At 33.8% G+C, this 15,083-nt stretch overlaps 1 protein-coding gene across 1 annotated transcript; it reads left to right on the plus strand.

Annotated features, from left to right (window-relative positions):
• The first annotated feature begins 11,153 nt into the window (after positions 1–11,153).
• Positions 11,154–11,639, plus strand: LOC117909089 (endoglucanase 19-like). The gene has a single exon (XM_034822991.1). It carries the CDS (start codon positions 11,154–11,156, stop codon positions 11,637–11,639), a length of 486 nt encoding a protein of 161 aa, XP_034678882.1.
• Positions 11,640–15,083: the final 3,444 nt, after the last annotated feature.

Below are 15,083 nucleotides of genomic sequence, written 5' to 3' on the forward strand. Positions count from 1 at the left end.
TAAAAGGAGAGAAAAAAAATTAATAATTTCGTGGATAGAATTCATCCTGAATTTGACATTTCCAATTTAAGCCGAATCCAAATTTAAATACTGAAGACTGAATACCCCAAGTTGGCTCAGAACTACACTTCCTAATTCTGAGTTGGATTTGAATTAACTGCCCTATCAAGGAGGGCCTTAAACCATAACCAATTGCTCCATCAATCTAAATTCAATTTGCCTGAACCCATATATTATACTCAATTCTACCTGCTCTAAAACTAGATTTCTTGATAAACTAAACCTATTTCATCCCGTCAACTTCAACATGAGTTTTAATTTGATTTCAGGGTGTTGATGCTAGAAACTTACCCAACCTATTTTAGTGTGTTTCTGGAACAGCTTTGCCGTTTCAGGCTAACGATATTACAGACCCTAAATCTATTATTGTAAGTACAATTTGTAGGGGACAACAATGACATTCTTAAACCTAGGGATGAGTAAACCCAAATGAAGGTTTCTTATGTTTAACCAACCCTAACACCAATTGGTTTCTAGATAAAATGGTCAAAATCCGATCCAAGAGAATTCAGACTTGAAAAAAATTCTCAAGCTTAAAATTTATATGCTTCCCAAGAATGAAATTATAGCTCATGTGCATGTCAAACCCTTTCTTGGTTTGTGGACCTCCCAGATTGTTTATTAAATAAATAAATAGAAGATTACAAGCTTAGGAGGAGTCAAAACTTATTTTTAAGATCAATAAGAGTTTTTATACCTATTCAAATAATTTTGTTAAAAGAGCTCCGTACAAAAAGTGGTATAATGCTGCTCATTGTAGGAACCTTATTTTGACTTTTGTAAAAAGCTATTTCATGTTTAACGGAACTTTTACAACTTCTAGTTAAAACCAAACTAATTCAAATTCCTTATATACTCATCTCGAATGCTACTAAAAACAACATTAAGATGATTACTTTTCCTAGAACATCCGAAAGGCCTTAATAGTTCAAATCAAATGATACATGTGATGTCTCACATCAGATAGGGGAGAAAGATCCTGACGCTATATATGTAGAGGCTCCTCTTAACGAAGTAGACATGTTTTAAAGCCGTGAGGGTCCCTTTGGGCCTAAAGCGGACAATATCTATACAATTGGGAGTGAGTCATTACAAATGGTATCAAAGCCGATCCTCGATCCTGATGTAGGGGTTTGTTTGGCCTCGTAAGGGGTGTTTGTCTGTTTGACCCTACAATCCTGTGCAATACAACGAAGACGTTGTGTCTGCATAGGGTGAGGGCTCTCTTGGGCTCAAAGCAGACAATATCTACATGGTTAGGTGCGGATCATTACAATACCAGTTGATCCAAATTTAGAAAATAAAGACAAAATTAGGGGAGAGCATGAAGTCATTTTAGGACCGGATTTTTTATTAGATTTTCTTTAAGGATATGCACAAGATGGAGAAAAGGAAGCTTGCTGGGGACTCTATCTAAAACTTTATATTTTGCTTATTTGGTTTTTTTTTTGGGTTGTTGAAGGGTGTTTTTAGTATTTTTACCATCATTAACACAAATGGCGAGGAATTTTTGCACTTTCTTCCCACCTTTCCCACCTTGGGTATCTAAAACTTTATATTTTGCTTATTTGTTTTTTCTTGGGTTGTCGAAGGTTGTTTTTGGTATTTTTACCATTATTAACACAAATGCCGTGGAATTTTTGCACTTTCTTCCCACCTTTCCCAAGACTTCCAGGAATGGATAACCCTTTCGAAGTCATTTTCACCACAGCCCACTTTATTTAGTAATTCTCCCAATGTACCCAACTCTGCATCTGGACCAGGTACAAAATCATTATAAAGGTGTAGAATGGATGACCCTTTCTCGGGTCATTTTCACCACAGCCCACCCCAATTCTCCCATTCCCGACTCTGCATGTAGACCAGGCACAAAATCATTATAAACATGGGACCAAAAAGGCAAAAATACCATTATGTCCATCTAGCATCAGCATACAAAGGAGATAGATAATGACAGATTGCTCCGGGCCCGAGAAATATTGTCTGTCTCAATATTAAAAAATTAAGAGAATTATTAAATACATCCACGACATTCATCCCTTTTTTTTTTTCTTTGAATAAAAAATATATAAAACTATCAAAATAGCGTTTCATCAATTTTTCTTTCTTGTCTGATACGGAAAAAAAGGAAAAAATTTACCGGCCGTTGATGGCGGCCATGTCCGATGCCACCGTTCTTCACAAATCGCATGAAAAAAAAAAGGCAAATTACAAAAGAAATTTGAAGCCCAAGGCCTGCAAAATTGCAGATCTAGAAACGCGGATCTCAACTTTTGTACAATCAGAAGGTACAAATCAACCAAAAGAGAATAACAGAGAAAAGAAAACGAAGGAAAATTTTGTATACCTGTATACAAGTTGAGAGAGGGGAAAGATGGACGCCGCCTTCAATTCACGTCAAGCATCACCATTTCTTTGATGGATCTACCTTTCCCGCACAAATTTTTGGAAGAAATTCAACTGTGAACAAGGAAACCCTCAGACCTCCGGGTGAAGCACTCTCGCCTCCAACTCCAGCTGCCGAGAAGAGGCTCCAACTTGTCAAAATGACGGCTCCCAATATATATATAAAGAAAAAAAGAAAAAAAAAAGAATTATAAAATAATAAGAAGAACTCACATTTTGATGAAATAGTTCTTATTATTGTTAATGCTTTAATTACATAAGGCCTTTTGAACAAACTCAAAGAAAGATTCGGTTTGTTTTGGTTTTTTTTTTTTTTTTTTTTTTTTTTATTAGAAATAATATATTTTTCGAATCTTTACTTTACCTCAAAAAAATTGGAATCAAATAAATGTTCTTTTTTTTTTCTTTTTATATTTTTATTAAAAATATATTTTTCGAATCCTTACTTTATCTTAAAGAAATTGGAATCAAAGAAATATTCTTTTTGTTTTTTCGAGCTCTTACTTATCTTAAAGAATTTAGAATCAAAGAAAGATTCCTTCGATTCTTTATTTTTATTTGAAATATATTTTTCAAGCCCTTACTTTATCTTAAAGAAATTGGAATTCGTTTCTGTGACGCATAATAATTGTTCAAAGCATAAATAGATAATCTGTTACAACATTCTATAATTTCATTATCATAAAACTTAAATATATTAAAAAAATATTATTTGATTAGAAGGGAGATTGAAAACTCAATTTTAAAAATCTAATCCTAAATAATTTTTTTTTATATTTTAACAAAAATACATTCATTTTTTTATTATAAAAATAACTATTTTTTTAAAAAAAATTACATTTAAATACCTGAAATAATTAAAGGTATTTATATATGAAAAAATAAGTTACGCTTCAAACAAAAAAAATAAAAGGTATTAAATTCATAAATATAAAAATTATTTCTTCCCCTCAACCAATTAATTCTTAAAAATAAGAAATCAAGTGCATAACAACGTGATCATCGTAATCATGCTTCTTATTCAAAGTAGAAAATAGATAACTTCTTATTCAAAGCGCCATTCTTCTTATGCAAACCAGAAAATAGATAATCTCATACAGCAGTAGTCCATATGGGCATCATCATCATCAAAGAGTGGATGGGGGGCAGCGCCGATGGTCTCCGTTGCCAACGCCGATGTGAGTGCAAAAGGAAGAAGCAGATGGTGGGACAGCCCCCCGTGCCGTTACAGCCGCCACCTTGGAGCTGCTATAAACCCTAGAACCCCCCACAAGAGCCACCTCCTTGGAGCTGCTATGACCCCTAGAACCTCCCACCAGAGCCGGGGTGATCAGAATCAGCCAAAGAGAGAATGAGATGGAGATCCACGCCATCACTTTCTTCAACACATTCATGGTGCAAAGTTGGTGCTAAACATAAGGGATAGACTGGTGTTTATATAGACTAAAGAGGTACCTTTTCCTGCATGCAATTTTCTGCAGCAATACACCAATGGATCAAAAGATTCTATTTGCCTACCAATTCTCAAGTCTCAACCCCACAATCTCTTTATCAAATTTTAAGATCACCATTTTATTTCTAGGCCATAATTTTTAACCACACCATATTTTTTTCTACAAGATAAATATGAGAACAGACCAAACCCCCTCCTCCACCTGCTACAAAATAAATATCTTATTAACTTAAAGAAGACGTGACACTATTTTTAGAAAATATTTCTAATATAAAAATTATTTTGAGAGAAAATTTATAAGAGTATTATTGATAGTGATTATACGAAGTTTTTTAATCATTTTAATATTTAAAAAATAAAAATTTTGAAGTATTAAAAAGATTAAAAGTATTTCTTTAAATCACTATACATTGATTTGATCAAATTTTTAAAAAAAATTATTTAAATTTTTTTCAACTATTATGTTTTAAATTTGTTGTCTACAACATTTGAGACACATGGATTATAATTGTTAGAAATAATTACTCATTAAAAGTAAGTTTGTGTTGTAAAATAAATGTGAAAATTAAAAGAAAAAAATAAACCAATATAAAGAGAGGATAACTTAATTATTAGGTATCACTTTATTAATTCATTAACCTTTATTCATATGCTAAGGGGATAATACCAATGTGATAAAAGTATAAATATGATAGTAATATTATCATCCATACACAAATTAATATAAATATTTATAATAATTTGGACATTATTAATTTAGAGGAGATGATCACATGAATCCAATCAAAACCTTTATGCTTATAGAAGTTTTGTTCTACACACTTACCTGTCTGAATGTTATGATTGGACAGAAAGAAAATGAGTGTCATGCTTCACTCACGGACTTAAAACTATTTAAACATTACTTTTTTTTAAAGCTCCGAAAAAAGGTGCAATGAATCCAAAGAAAGAGCATATTATGTCCATGTTTGTCTAAAGATCTTTGTCGTTTCACAAATTAAAGGTTTTATTGTTTCGAGAAGATTACTAATTTATTAAATTGTTACTTATTTAAATAAAATGATTTATTTATTGAGATTTTACGGTATTAAAATGGAGAGGTAGATCGTAGATGACTCATGAGTAATGACTTTTTGTTGTGAAAATGAGTGGTGCAAATGGAGCGAATCTTGGGGTTTTTATATATTTGGCCAACTTTTTTATGTCGTCTAAAACTAATTATTTAATATTAATTGCGTGCTGTATCAGTATGAAAGCTACCGTAATCGACAATAAAGCCAAAGGCCCAAAAGTGAGTGCGTAGGTAGATTTGACTTTTGAGTGACACTTCACTCTTTCTTGCTTTCGCCTGATGTTTTCTTGCTTTCTCCTTTTCTGGATTTGATGTCTATTTGATGTGTAGTATGTTTTGTTTCTAAGGATTTATTACAAGAGAACGATAGCATAAAAAAAATAATTTTTAAACTATTATAGTAAGAAAAATAATTCTAAATTTATCATAGTTTTAGGAGAGAGAAAAATATTTTTTTTATTTTAAAAAAATTATTTTTTAAAGAGACAATTTTATATAAAAACAAAAAAAATATATAAAAAATGGGAAATTGTAATCATCTCTTCAAGACAATTTTCACAAAAAATAAAAATCAAAAAATGATAAATCATCTCTATAAGAAACGATTTTCTTAAAAAAAAAAAAAAAAACCCTTCAAAAATCAATTTTTCTATTCCCTAAAAATAATATACTTATACAATAATGTTATTATTATAAATAAATAAATATATATTATAAAATTAATTAATTTATTTACAAAAATTTAATATATAAAAATAATTATAATTATTAACATATTTATCAACAATAATATTTATAAAATATAAATTATGTTTAACATTCCATATTTAAAAATTTTATATTAAATTAAAAAAAATTAACCTTCAATTTTTTCTTTAAATTAATTCAATTAATTATAATTAATAAAATTAATTTAATTTGATATTGTTATTTATTTATAAAATAAATAATATTTATCTCTTAGTTTTGGTTTCTTTTATTTTGGAATTTAAAAAAAAATTATTATCAATTTTATGTGAAAAATGTTTATAAAAAAAAATTATTATTAATTTATTAAATAATTATATGATTCTTTTAAGGGTTTTTTTTTTTTTTTTTAGGAAACCATCTCTTCAAGAGATTATTATCCACTTTTAATATTTTTATTTTTATTTTTTGAAAATTCTTACTTTTGTGAGATTCACACTTTTTGATTTTGATTTTTTTTTTTAACAAAATTATCTCTTTAAAAGACGATTTCTCACCTTTTACAATTTTTAATTTTCTTTTTTAACAAAATCGTATCTTCAAAAAACAATTTCTTACTTTTTTTAAGACATATTTCTCCCCTTATTTTATTAAAGAAATTGTCCCCTCAAAAAATCATTTTTTTTAGCAAGACGATTCTTTTTTGTATAATTTTTTTTTTAAGAAAATAAATCTAGAAAAGACAATTTTAATATATATATATTTTCCTATCTGTCCAAAACTATGATAGATTTGAAATTATTTTTGAAAAGCATTATACTCTTGTAAAAAATCCTTGTTTCTAGAGGCTATTACTAGAATGCGTCCATGAATTGTTAAGTAATATTATAATTTTTTATATATCTAAACTTGATTTTAATTATTTTATAAAAATCAACTTTTTATAATTTTTAATTATTTTGTGGTTATCTTGAATATATTTTATTTTATATTTATTAAATGATTACATTAATAGTTAAAATCATATTTACTTTCTCAGAAAATAAAATATCATTTAAATTATATCAAATATTTTATAAATCTTAATTTGATTCATTATTTTAAAAGAAACAATATCTAAAATTGTAATTTAATAATCTACGATCATATCAAAATTAAAATTAAGTTTTATGATAAATTAATAAATTATTTATTTATATTTATTCTTATTAATTCAAATATAATTTCTTTTATTTTAATTTGATAAAAGTTAGAAATCACGTTGTAGACCCCATTTAGGGCTCGTTTTTGTGCAGCCCAATTTTGCCAAGTGTCATGATCTCAAGGAGCCACGTGTCCATGCATGGTTGGTTGTTGAGGAATCAGATTGGAGTGCCAATGGAAGGGTGACACGTGGAGGAGCATTCTAGAAGGTTCCTGCAGGCCGTTAGCAAGAGCGGATGAGAGAGAGGAAAAGGATTCTGCAGAGTAGTGGGGGGTTTTTGTTGGTTGTTTCTGCAGGGATTTGTTAGAGGGGCAAATTCGGGAGAGAAAAAAGATATGGGCAGAGAAGTTGTTTTAGAAAGGTGGCAGAAATCTTTTGAAGGAGGCAGCCTTTTGTAGGGTTGTTTTAGGAAGTGAGGGGCAGACGAGAGAAAGAGGTTTTTGGAGGTTGTAGAGGGAGTTTTCTGAGAAGAGGAAGGGGGCAGAGAGCTTTGGGTGAGGAGGAGCTTTTGTTTGGTGATTTTTGGTGGGAGAGGAGGCTACCAGAGAGAGGGAAGGAAAAAGAAAGTGCAGAGGGAGGGACTTTCTTCTGAGAGTTAGAGGAGAGGAGCTTGAGAGTAAGAAAGAGAGAGCAAGCTAGAGAGAAGATTTTTTAGAGGGGAGTTTAGAAAGCTGATAGAGAGGAGACCGACTGAAAATGAGAGGATAGAGGAAGAGATTAGAGAGTGGAGAAGAGGTGCTGAGGAGATCGATTTTCCGGAGGTATTTTGGAGCAGTGTTTGAGGAACGTTTGAAGCGGAACAGAACATCGGCACTCTCAGGTATGAAAGCAAAAGGTTTATTGTTATTTTTTTATTCTTATTGCTCCTCCATAGTTGCTGTTGATATTTTGAATGTTGTTTAGTTTGTTGGGATGAAGCCTTACTTTCGTGGTTGCCATAGCTGATTTTGGTACTCTGCTTCTATTATGAATATGCGTCAAGGTTGTGTGTAAAATGGATTTTCTCACCTAATCAGAGGGTTCATGGATGGCTCATGAAATGAAACCTCTGAGAATCACTTCCACTCGTTTCCTTTTATGCTTCATATTCCCTCCATTTTTTTTCTTTTTTTTGGCTCTGTTTCTAGGTCTTGATCAATGCAAGAGCTGTGGGAAAGTGGATTTTTGTGTGTTCCTTCAACGTTTTGACACGGAGAAAAGGGTTATGACTGGTTGGTGAAGTTCTATTATAAGGTTCAAAGGGAGCTCAGTTGGCACCATGACACTGTTCGAGGTTTGTGGGTATCTATTGCGTAGGGGCACAAATGAGGACATCTAGTTTCCGGCTAGGCTCCTTTCATCCTGGGTCTCTCAAGTTTCCCTGGTCATACAAGTTGGTCCTCAGCTTCTCCAAGAGTCCAAGCCTGTGACGCACCTCGTCATACATGGAGAATATCATGTTAGATGAGTTCAGTGAGGCTCATGTACGGCATGGTCATAAAGTTGGATCACCACGAGGGATCTGGTCGATTCCTTCACCAGTTCAACCATCTTTTGAGAGACTTGCTCGGATAAGGGAGCTAATGTTGTAATCTATTCCAGTTTAGAGGCAAGAGGCTATTAATCCCAATGGTAGCTGCAGGCTGGGAGTTTGCTTTTGTTACGGTTCCGGGCCCTAGTGAAACTACAGTTGCAGAGAATACATAAGCTGGTTGGATGGACAGGATCTTCATGGCCGGAGGGTGAGAGTGAACTATGCAACGGATAGAGCACGTTCTGACGGCAGTGGCGGGAATTTCAGTGTGGCTGGTGGTGTTGACAATTATGTTGGTGCTGCTGCTGGAAGCAGTAGCGGCTTTGCCAGTGGTGGAGCTGATCAGTTGGGCAGCCAAATGGCGCAGGGGGCCCCGTCCTCTCAAGTGGTCAAAAACTGAAGATGCCACATATTCCTGGACAAGCTTTTGCTCTCCCATGTATAGTTGTTATTTGCATGGGCACTTTTCCTCATCGCTTTTTTTGAACCACTGCACCATGAACAATTCCAATACCCTTCCTGCCCCTATCCCATCACCGATTCCATTAACTCCATGCACAGAAACCCATTTTCTCTCTCTATCCCTTCATTCATTTCACCATTATCCCACCTTCCATTCCTCCCCCATGCTCTTTCTCTCATCACCTCTTGTCGTGATCCACCAACAGCATCTTGCATCCTTCCCGAGCATACATCAGACCCATCATTCACCTCCCAATCACGTGCATGATATCCATTGCGCATGGCCACCCTTGTCACTTTTCCACCTTGTCAATGCCCATCATTAATGAATCACTCTCACTTCATACCCACTGCCCATATCCATACCCATATTTCATAACCTCTCATGCAGGCAATTACCTTCAGTGATCCCTACGCCACGTTGTTGTTCTGGCTTTGCATGGCCTAGAAAATGGTGACTAATGATGTGGTCAATGCCATGGGGACATCAATGGGTGCGAAGGCATCGACGCTCCAGCAAGGCCCCGCGGTATAGGTGCTGATGTTATTGGATTTCTTGTTGGTAAGCTTACTGTTGCAAAGACGGGATTGAACATGAAGAAAAGGTTTGATATAAAGCTAGCTAGAGCAGTTTGACAGTGCCGAAGCAGTTCACAGAATAGAGAATAGGTTGATTGAAAATCGTGAATTCCAACTACGGTATGCAGCGTCTGAGCTAACTGAATAGAGCTTCTGGAGTACATGTGATGTTGGGTCCTACGAGCACTGCAGAAAGAAGTATGGAGTAGTGTGAACTTTTATGAGGAGGTCCCACTGATGAGATTGCAGTTGAGGTCCCTTATGGTTGCTGCACCACTTTCAGCGACTATCTCACGCCTGATCCAAGCATTCATACCCTGGGCCCACTTACATGATTCTTGGAGCATTATGTCTTTGATTGATCGGAATGAGAAGTCAAAAGGAATACAGAAAATATGAAAAGACGTGGTAACAAGAAGAGAGCGTTTTCATGAATCCAGTGAGTGACTGACACCACAAGAATTCTAGCGCGAAAGTGGAGCAGCCATGGTATGCTGGGCTACTCACCAGTAATGATAGAAAAATTCTTTTGAGAATATTGACGTGCATGGGTTTTATGTATAATTAACAGGGACTCCCAGATTGGGTCCAAGTTCTTGCATGCTTGATGTTTGGTTGAGAGAAGGATCATCTCCTTCTGTGGTTTGTGCCCGGTGCCGTTTGGCTGCTGATTGCTACATCGATGCCCTCAAAATCCAGTATACCCGAGTCCATCATGGTGTTGCTAAGGTTCATTCCCTTAAAAATGATAAGACTGTTGCTTACCTCGGAATGACCAAATTGATTGAGAAGGCCAGGAATAATGCTTCTGCCTATGAGAAAAGAAAAGAAGCAGGGTTGCTGAGGTCCATGATTCGTTTGAAAAGAAAAGAGCAAGCAGCAAACCATGCTTGTAATGGCATCTGAGAATATAAATCTTGGTGACATGTAGAGCAAACCTGAGGTTATTGATCTTCTGTACCCATGAACTAGACCAGGACCTTTGATACTTTCTCATCATCTCCATACCCATAGGATGTGATGATTGATGGGTATATTCCAAAATGAGACATCAAATGGGGTTTGCTTACCTGGGAATCAGAAGTCAGTTGCACCAGTCGGAACACGGGAATCTCCGGCGGAGTCGTTGACTGTTTGAACTTCGACGCTCTCTTCTCCGGCGACTTGGTTCTTTGTTTTACTGATTGTGATCAGTTTGGGTTGATCTGTTGAATTTTAGAGTCTGTTTCTCGTGAGAAACCCATCAGCCATGTTCATTCTCGACTGGTTTATGGCGTTCTCGCCTCCCTCGGCTCATGACAGAAAATGGATGGCAAGTTGTTGGAGCTCAATAGAGGGGTGGCCATGCTGTTCACGTATCTGCAGTCTGCGAGGAAGGAAAGTCGATCGATGGATGTCACGGTCCTTGAGGAGCAGTTTCATCAGATGCATTGTGAGTGAAAAGTCGAACTCAACGAACCTTCTCTTGCATCTTCTCTACGAGGCGGTAGTCTGGGGTCATTTTCCTAGGACATTTGCTGATCTGAATGACAAGTGGGCAGTCTATGCGGGACCTAGTGGATGGAATGATCCTGATATGTTGGAAGTTCGCAATGGGGGCATGACCACAGATCACTTCTGTTGGCAAAAGCAAGAGGACATGACCACAGATCGGTGGGCATATAATATCGATCCTAGCAACCCCAGGTCCGACCTTGCCTGAGAGACCGCCGCCGCCATGGTCGCCGCCTCTATTGTCTTCCGCCGCTCCAACCCTTCCTACGCCAATGAGCTTCCGACCCATGCTCGACAGCTGTTCGAGTTTGGAGACAAATACAGGGGCAAATATGACAGCAGCATCACAGTGGCCCAGAAGTACTACTGGTCTTACAGTGAATACGCTGATGAGCTGCTCTGGGCAGCTGTGTGGTTATATCAAGCAATTAACAGTCAGTACTACTTGAGCTCCCTTGGAAAGAATGGCCAATCGCTCGGAGGAACCGGCTGGTCTATGACAGAGCTCGGGTGGGACGCCAAGTATGCTGGGGTTCAGGTTCTTGTGGCTAAGATGTTGATGCAAGGGAAGGTTCCAGCAATGTTAGCAGCAGATCGAGTAATTCATGTGTTCATGCTTGGGGGAAGGGTATTAGAGACATATAGGAAGTTACGAGAAATCATCTTTAGTGCAGTCAGTGTTCAGGGTGCTCCAAGTTTGCATTTCTAATCTGCATGGCCACCTTAGCATGGCCACTTTTCTGAGCCACGTGGCCCCTAAAATCCTTTTCCTTTGTTTTCAAAAATAATTTCCTAACTCCGTTTTCAAATGTTTGTCTAGCTTATGTCATTATTATTATTATTATTATTATTATTATCATTATTATTTTATTTTATTTATTTACTTATTTATTTATTTATTTTTAAACGACTTCAAATCATCAAATCTCTCATCTTTAGAGTTTTAGGTACCAAAATCTCATTTTTAATAAAATTTGGTTGCCATTTTCTTTTTGGCGAGCCACTTTCGAATTTTCTTTGATTTTCAAAAATGTTTTAAAATAAGCGTGAATTTATTTTTCGTAATTCTTGGTGATAGGATTTACGAAATTAATTCACACAAAAATAAAACGGGTTTTGATGGGGGCCCCACATCAAATAAATTTTCATCAAAATAAAAGTGAATTTGAAATAATACCATGCATGATATTGGTGCTTCTTTATCTGGTTGAGTGATATGAGTGATATACTTTATGCTCATTACTATGCACTAACCCCGTTTTGTGATAGCGCGTTGCCGTTTGCTGATCAGGTACGCATCCACTTCCACTTTGATTATCCTCTGTTGCATATTCTGATACTCATGTGTGCATGATTGATTCGGGTATTCATCGATTTTCACATTGATCGCCATGTCAGCTTCATTCTATTAGTAGAGACCCGTCTTTAGGGACTTAGAGGGGTGCTACGGTCTTTACCGTACCTTCCCGATAAGTAACCTGACCCCCGAACCCGATCCGATTTTTCGTAGATCACCTTTTCCAAAATAAGGAGTCACACTTAGGGTTTTTCTTTCTTATTTTGTTTACCCTTTAAAAATAAAACAAAAATAAGTGGCGACTCCAAGTCATTTTTTTAATCAATAAAAATCAATTTTTCTAAAATAAAAATCGAGCTCGCCATCGAGTGGGAAACGCATTGAGCCGAAATGCAGGGTCCACACACGTCTTAATAGGATTATTATTTTAATTTTTTAAAAAGTTTAGGAAATATATATATATATATATACTTTTTTATTTGGGATAGGATACCTGATCCATCTTAAAACATCATTGAGGGGCTTATAGTTGATGATTAGTCTACTCAAAGCATAATTAAAAACCATCCATATAAGAGGTAATCAAAACATATTTATATTAATAAATTATACATAAGGAGAAATATCTTACAATGGATAAGGGTAGGAAAGCTTGAAGAAAGCTTGAAGGCTTGAAGGGTAACATGATGAGAGAGAAAGAAGAGAGAAGGGAGAGCATAAGCTTGGGAGAGAAAATTTTAGTGTGCTTACAAATGAAGCCCGAGTCTTCTTAAATAGGCAAAAAGGAATCTTAAATATATATATATATATATATATATATATATAATACCAAATTTAAAGATTCTAATATTAAAAAAAAAAATGTTCTATGCCAACAATTATCTATAATATATTACAATAATTTCAAAACAAAACAATAATTATTTTGTTTACAAACTTTAAAAAATTCCATCAATGAAGTTTCAACACCGCCACCGTCCACCGTTTCATATTGATTGAGTGAAATATTGATTAAGAAAAACATCATCGAAAATTTAAATGTTTATGTCAATTTTATTCATGTTTTTTTCGTAAAGCAAACTTTTTTTTTTTTATCAAATATCTTAATTGGCAATCAAGAAAATAAAAGAAAATTAGAGTAAAAATTTTAGAAAATTGGAGTAAAAATTCTTATTCTATTTTCATTTATTTTTATTTTAATAAAAGAAAATAACGAATAAAATTATCTTTTCCATGCAATCTATTTAAAAACAATCCATTTTAATTTCATTTTCCTCCCATATCCCACGCAAAATTGAAGTGGAAAGGAGTCAAACCAACTAGAGTAATCTAACTTTGTAGACTTACTTGTTGCTTCACCACTTTTAAAATTTAATTCATATAAAACATCTAACATCCCAAAATGAACTCTCTTTTGCTTTGTCTAAAATTGAAATAAATTTATACATAATTGGCGCACAATAAACATGAAAATTAGGTTAATATGAAAGCACTTGATGAACACGTTGATTGAGAGGCATAGCATGCACATAAGTTATGAGGTTGCCATGAAAATTAATAGTAATTTTTTTTTTTTTACCAAATTTAAAGATTCCAAAATTAAATAATAATAATAATAATGTTATATGCGAACATATAATATAGTCGTCTTCTAGAATATATCATAATAATTTCATGGCAACACGTGCATATCTTATCATATTATCAACTTTTAGAAAAATTCCAGCAATGAGGTTTCGCCAATATTAGCTGTGATTATCCCAGGCGTCTAAAATACCATGAAATGATCATGTTGTGAGGTGAATCCAAGCCTCTCACCTACCATTCAATTGTAGATTATGGGGCTTCGAAAACTCATTTTCAATAAGGTTTGACAAAAGCTTAAATGAGCGTTGAGATAGGGAAGGTTGAAATGTAGCAACTTTAGCCAACCCTAAACCCTAAATGCTAGGCTCTTATTATTATTAATTATATTCATAAAAGGATTTATCATATATTATAATTTAAATTTTGATAATTATAGATCAATCAAATAATATTCATATTTTCATTAAAACTAAATTAAAATTTATTTGAATATATAATTTTCAAATTTCTTAATTTTAATTAAAGAATAATATTTTAAAATCAAAAATATACAAATATATCTCAAAATCTCTCTAAATTTTAATTTTAATTAAAAATACATATTTATAAGACTTACAAAAAAATCACACTTTCATGCTTAAGAGTTGAAAAGGCCAGAAAATTTTCAAAATCAAATTTGAAAGTATAAGAATCAAGTTGAAAACATCTTCCTTAAATATTAAGCATTCATATACTGACCAACCGTAAAGGTCCAAGCCTAAGCTCGAAAATTCAACCCATGCCAGAGTCAAAGCTCTGGCCTAGACCTAGGACACGTGCCACACATGAAAATCCAAATAAAATGATATTTAATTTTTGAGAATTGCTATTTATGTTATATTAGTAATCAATGATATATTTTATAACTTTGAAACATATTTAAATTTTTTATCTCTTTTTCTATAGGGATGTTATATTAGTAATCAATGATATATTTTATAACTTTGAAACATATTTAAATTTTTTATCTCTTTTTCTATAGTGTTGTTATATTTTATGGTTTAGAAATTCTCATTATGAGATCAAATCAAATTAGGTTTGAATCAAGACACACACACACACACACACACACACATATACATACACACACACACACACATATACATACATATATATATATATATATACACACACATATATATATATATATATATATAAACTCTTGAAAGGAAAAACCGATCTATGAACAAGTTGGTTTGTTAACTTACTGTTGTTGGGTACAGATGTATC

The sequence above is a fragment of the Vitis riparia genome, chromosome 19 (genome assembly GCF_004353265.1).
Source record: "Vitis riparia cultivar Riparia Gloire de Montpellier isolate 1030 chromosome 19, EGFV_Vit.rip_1.0, whole genome shotgun sequence".
In the NCBI taxonomy this organism is placed as follows: domain Eukaryota; kingdom Viridiplantae; phylum Streptophyta; class Magnoliopsida; order Vitales; family Vitaceae; genus Vitis; species Vitis riparia.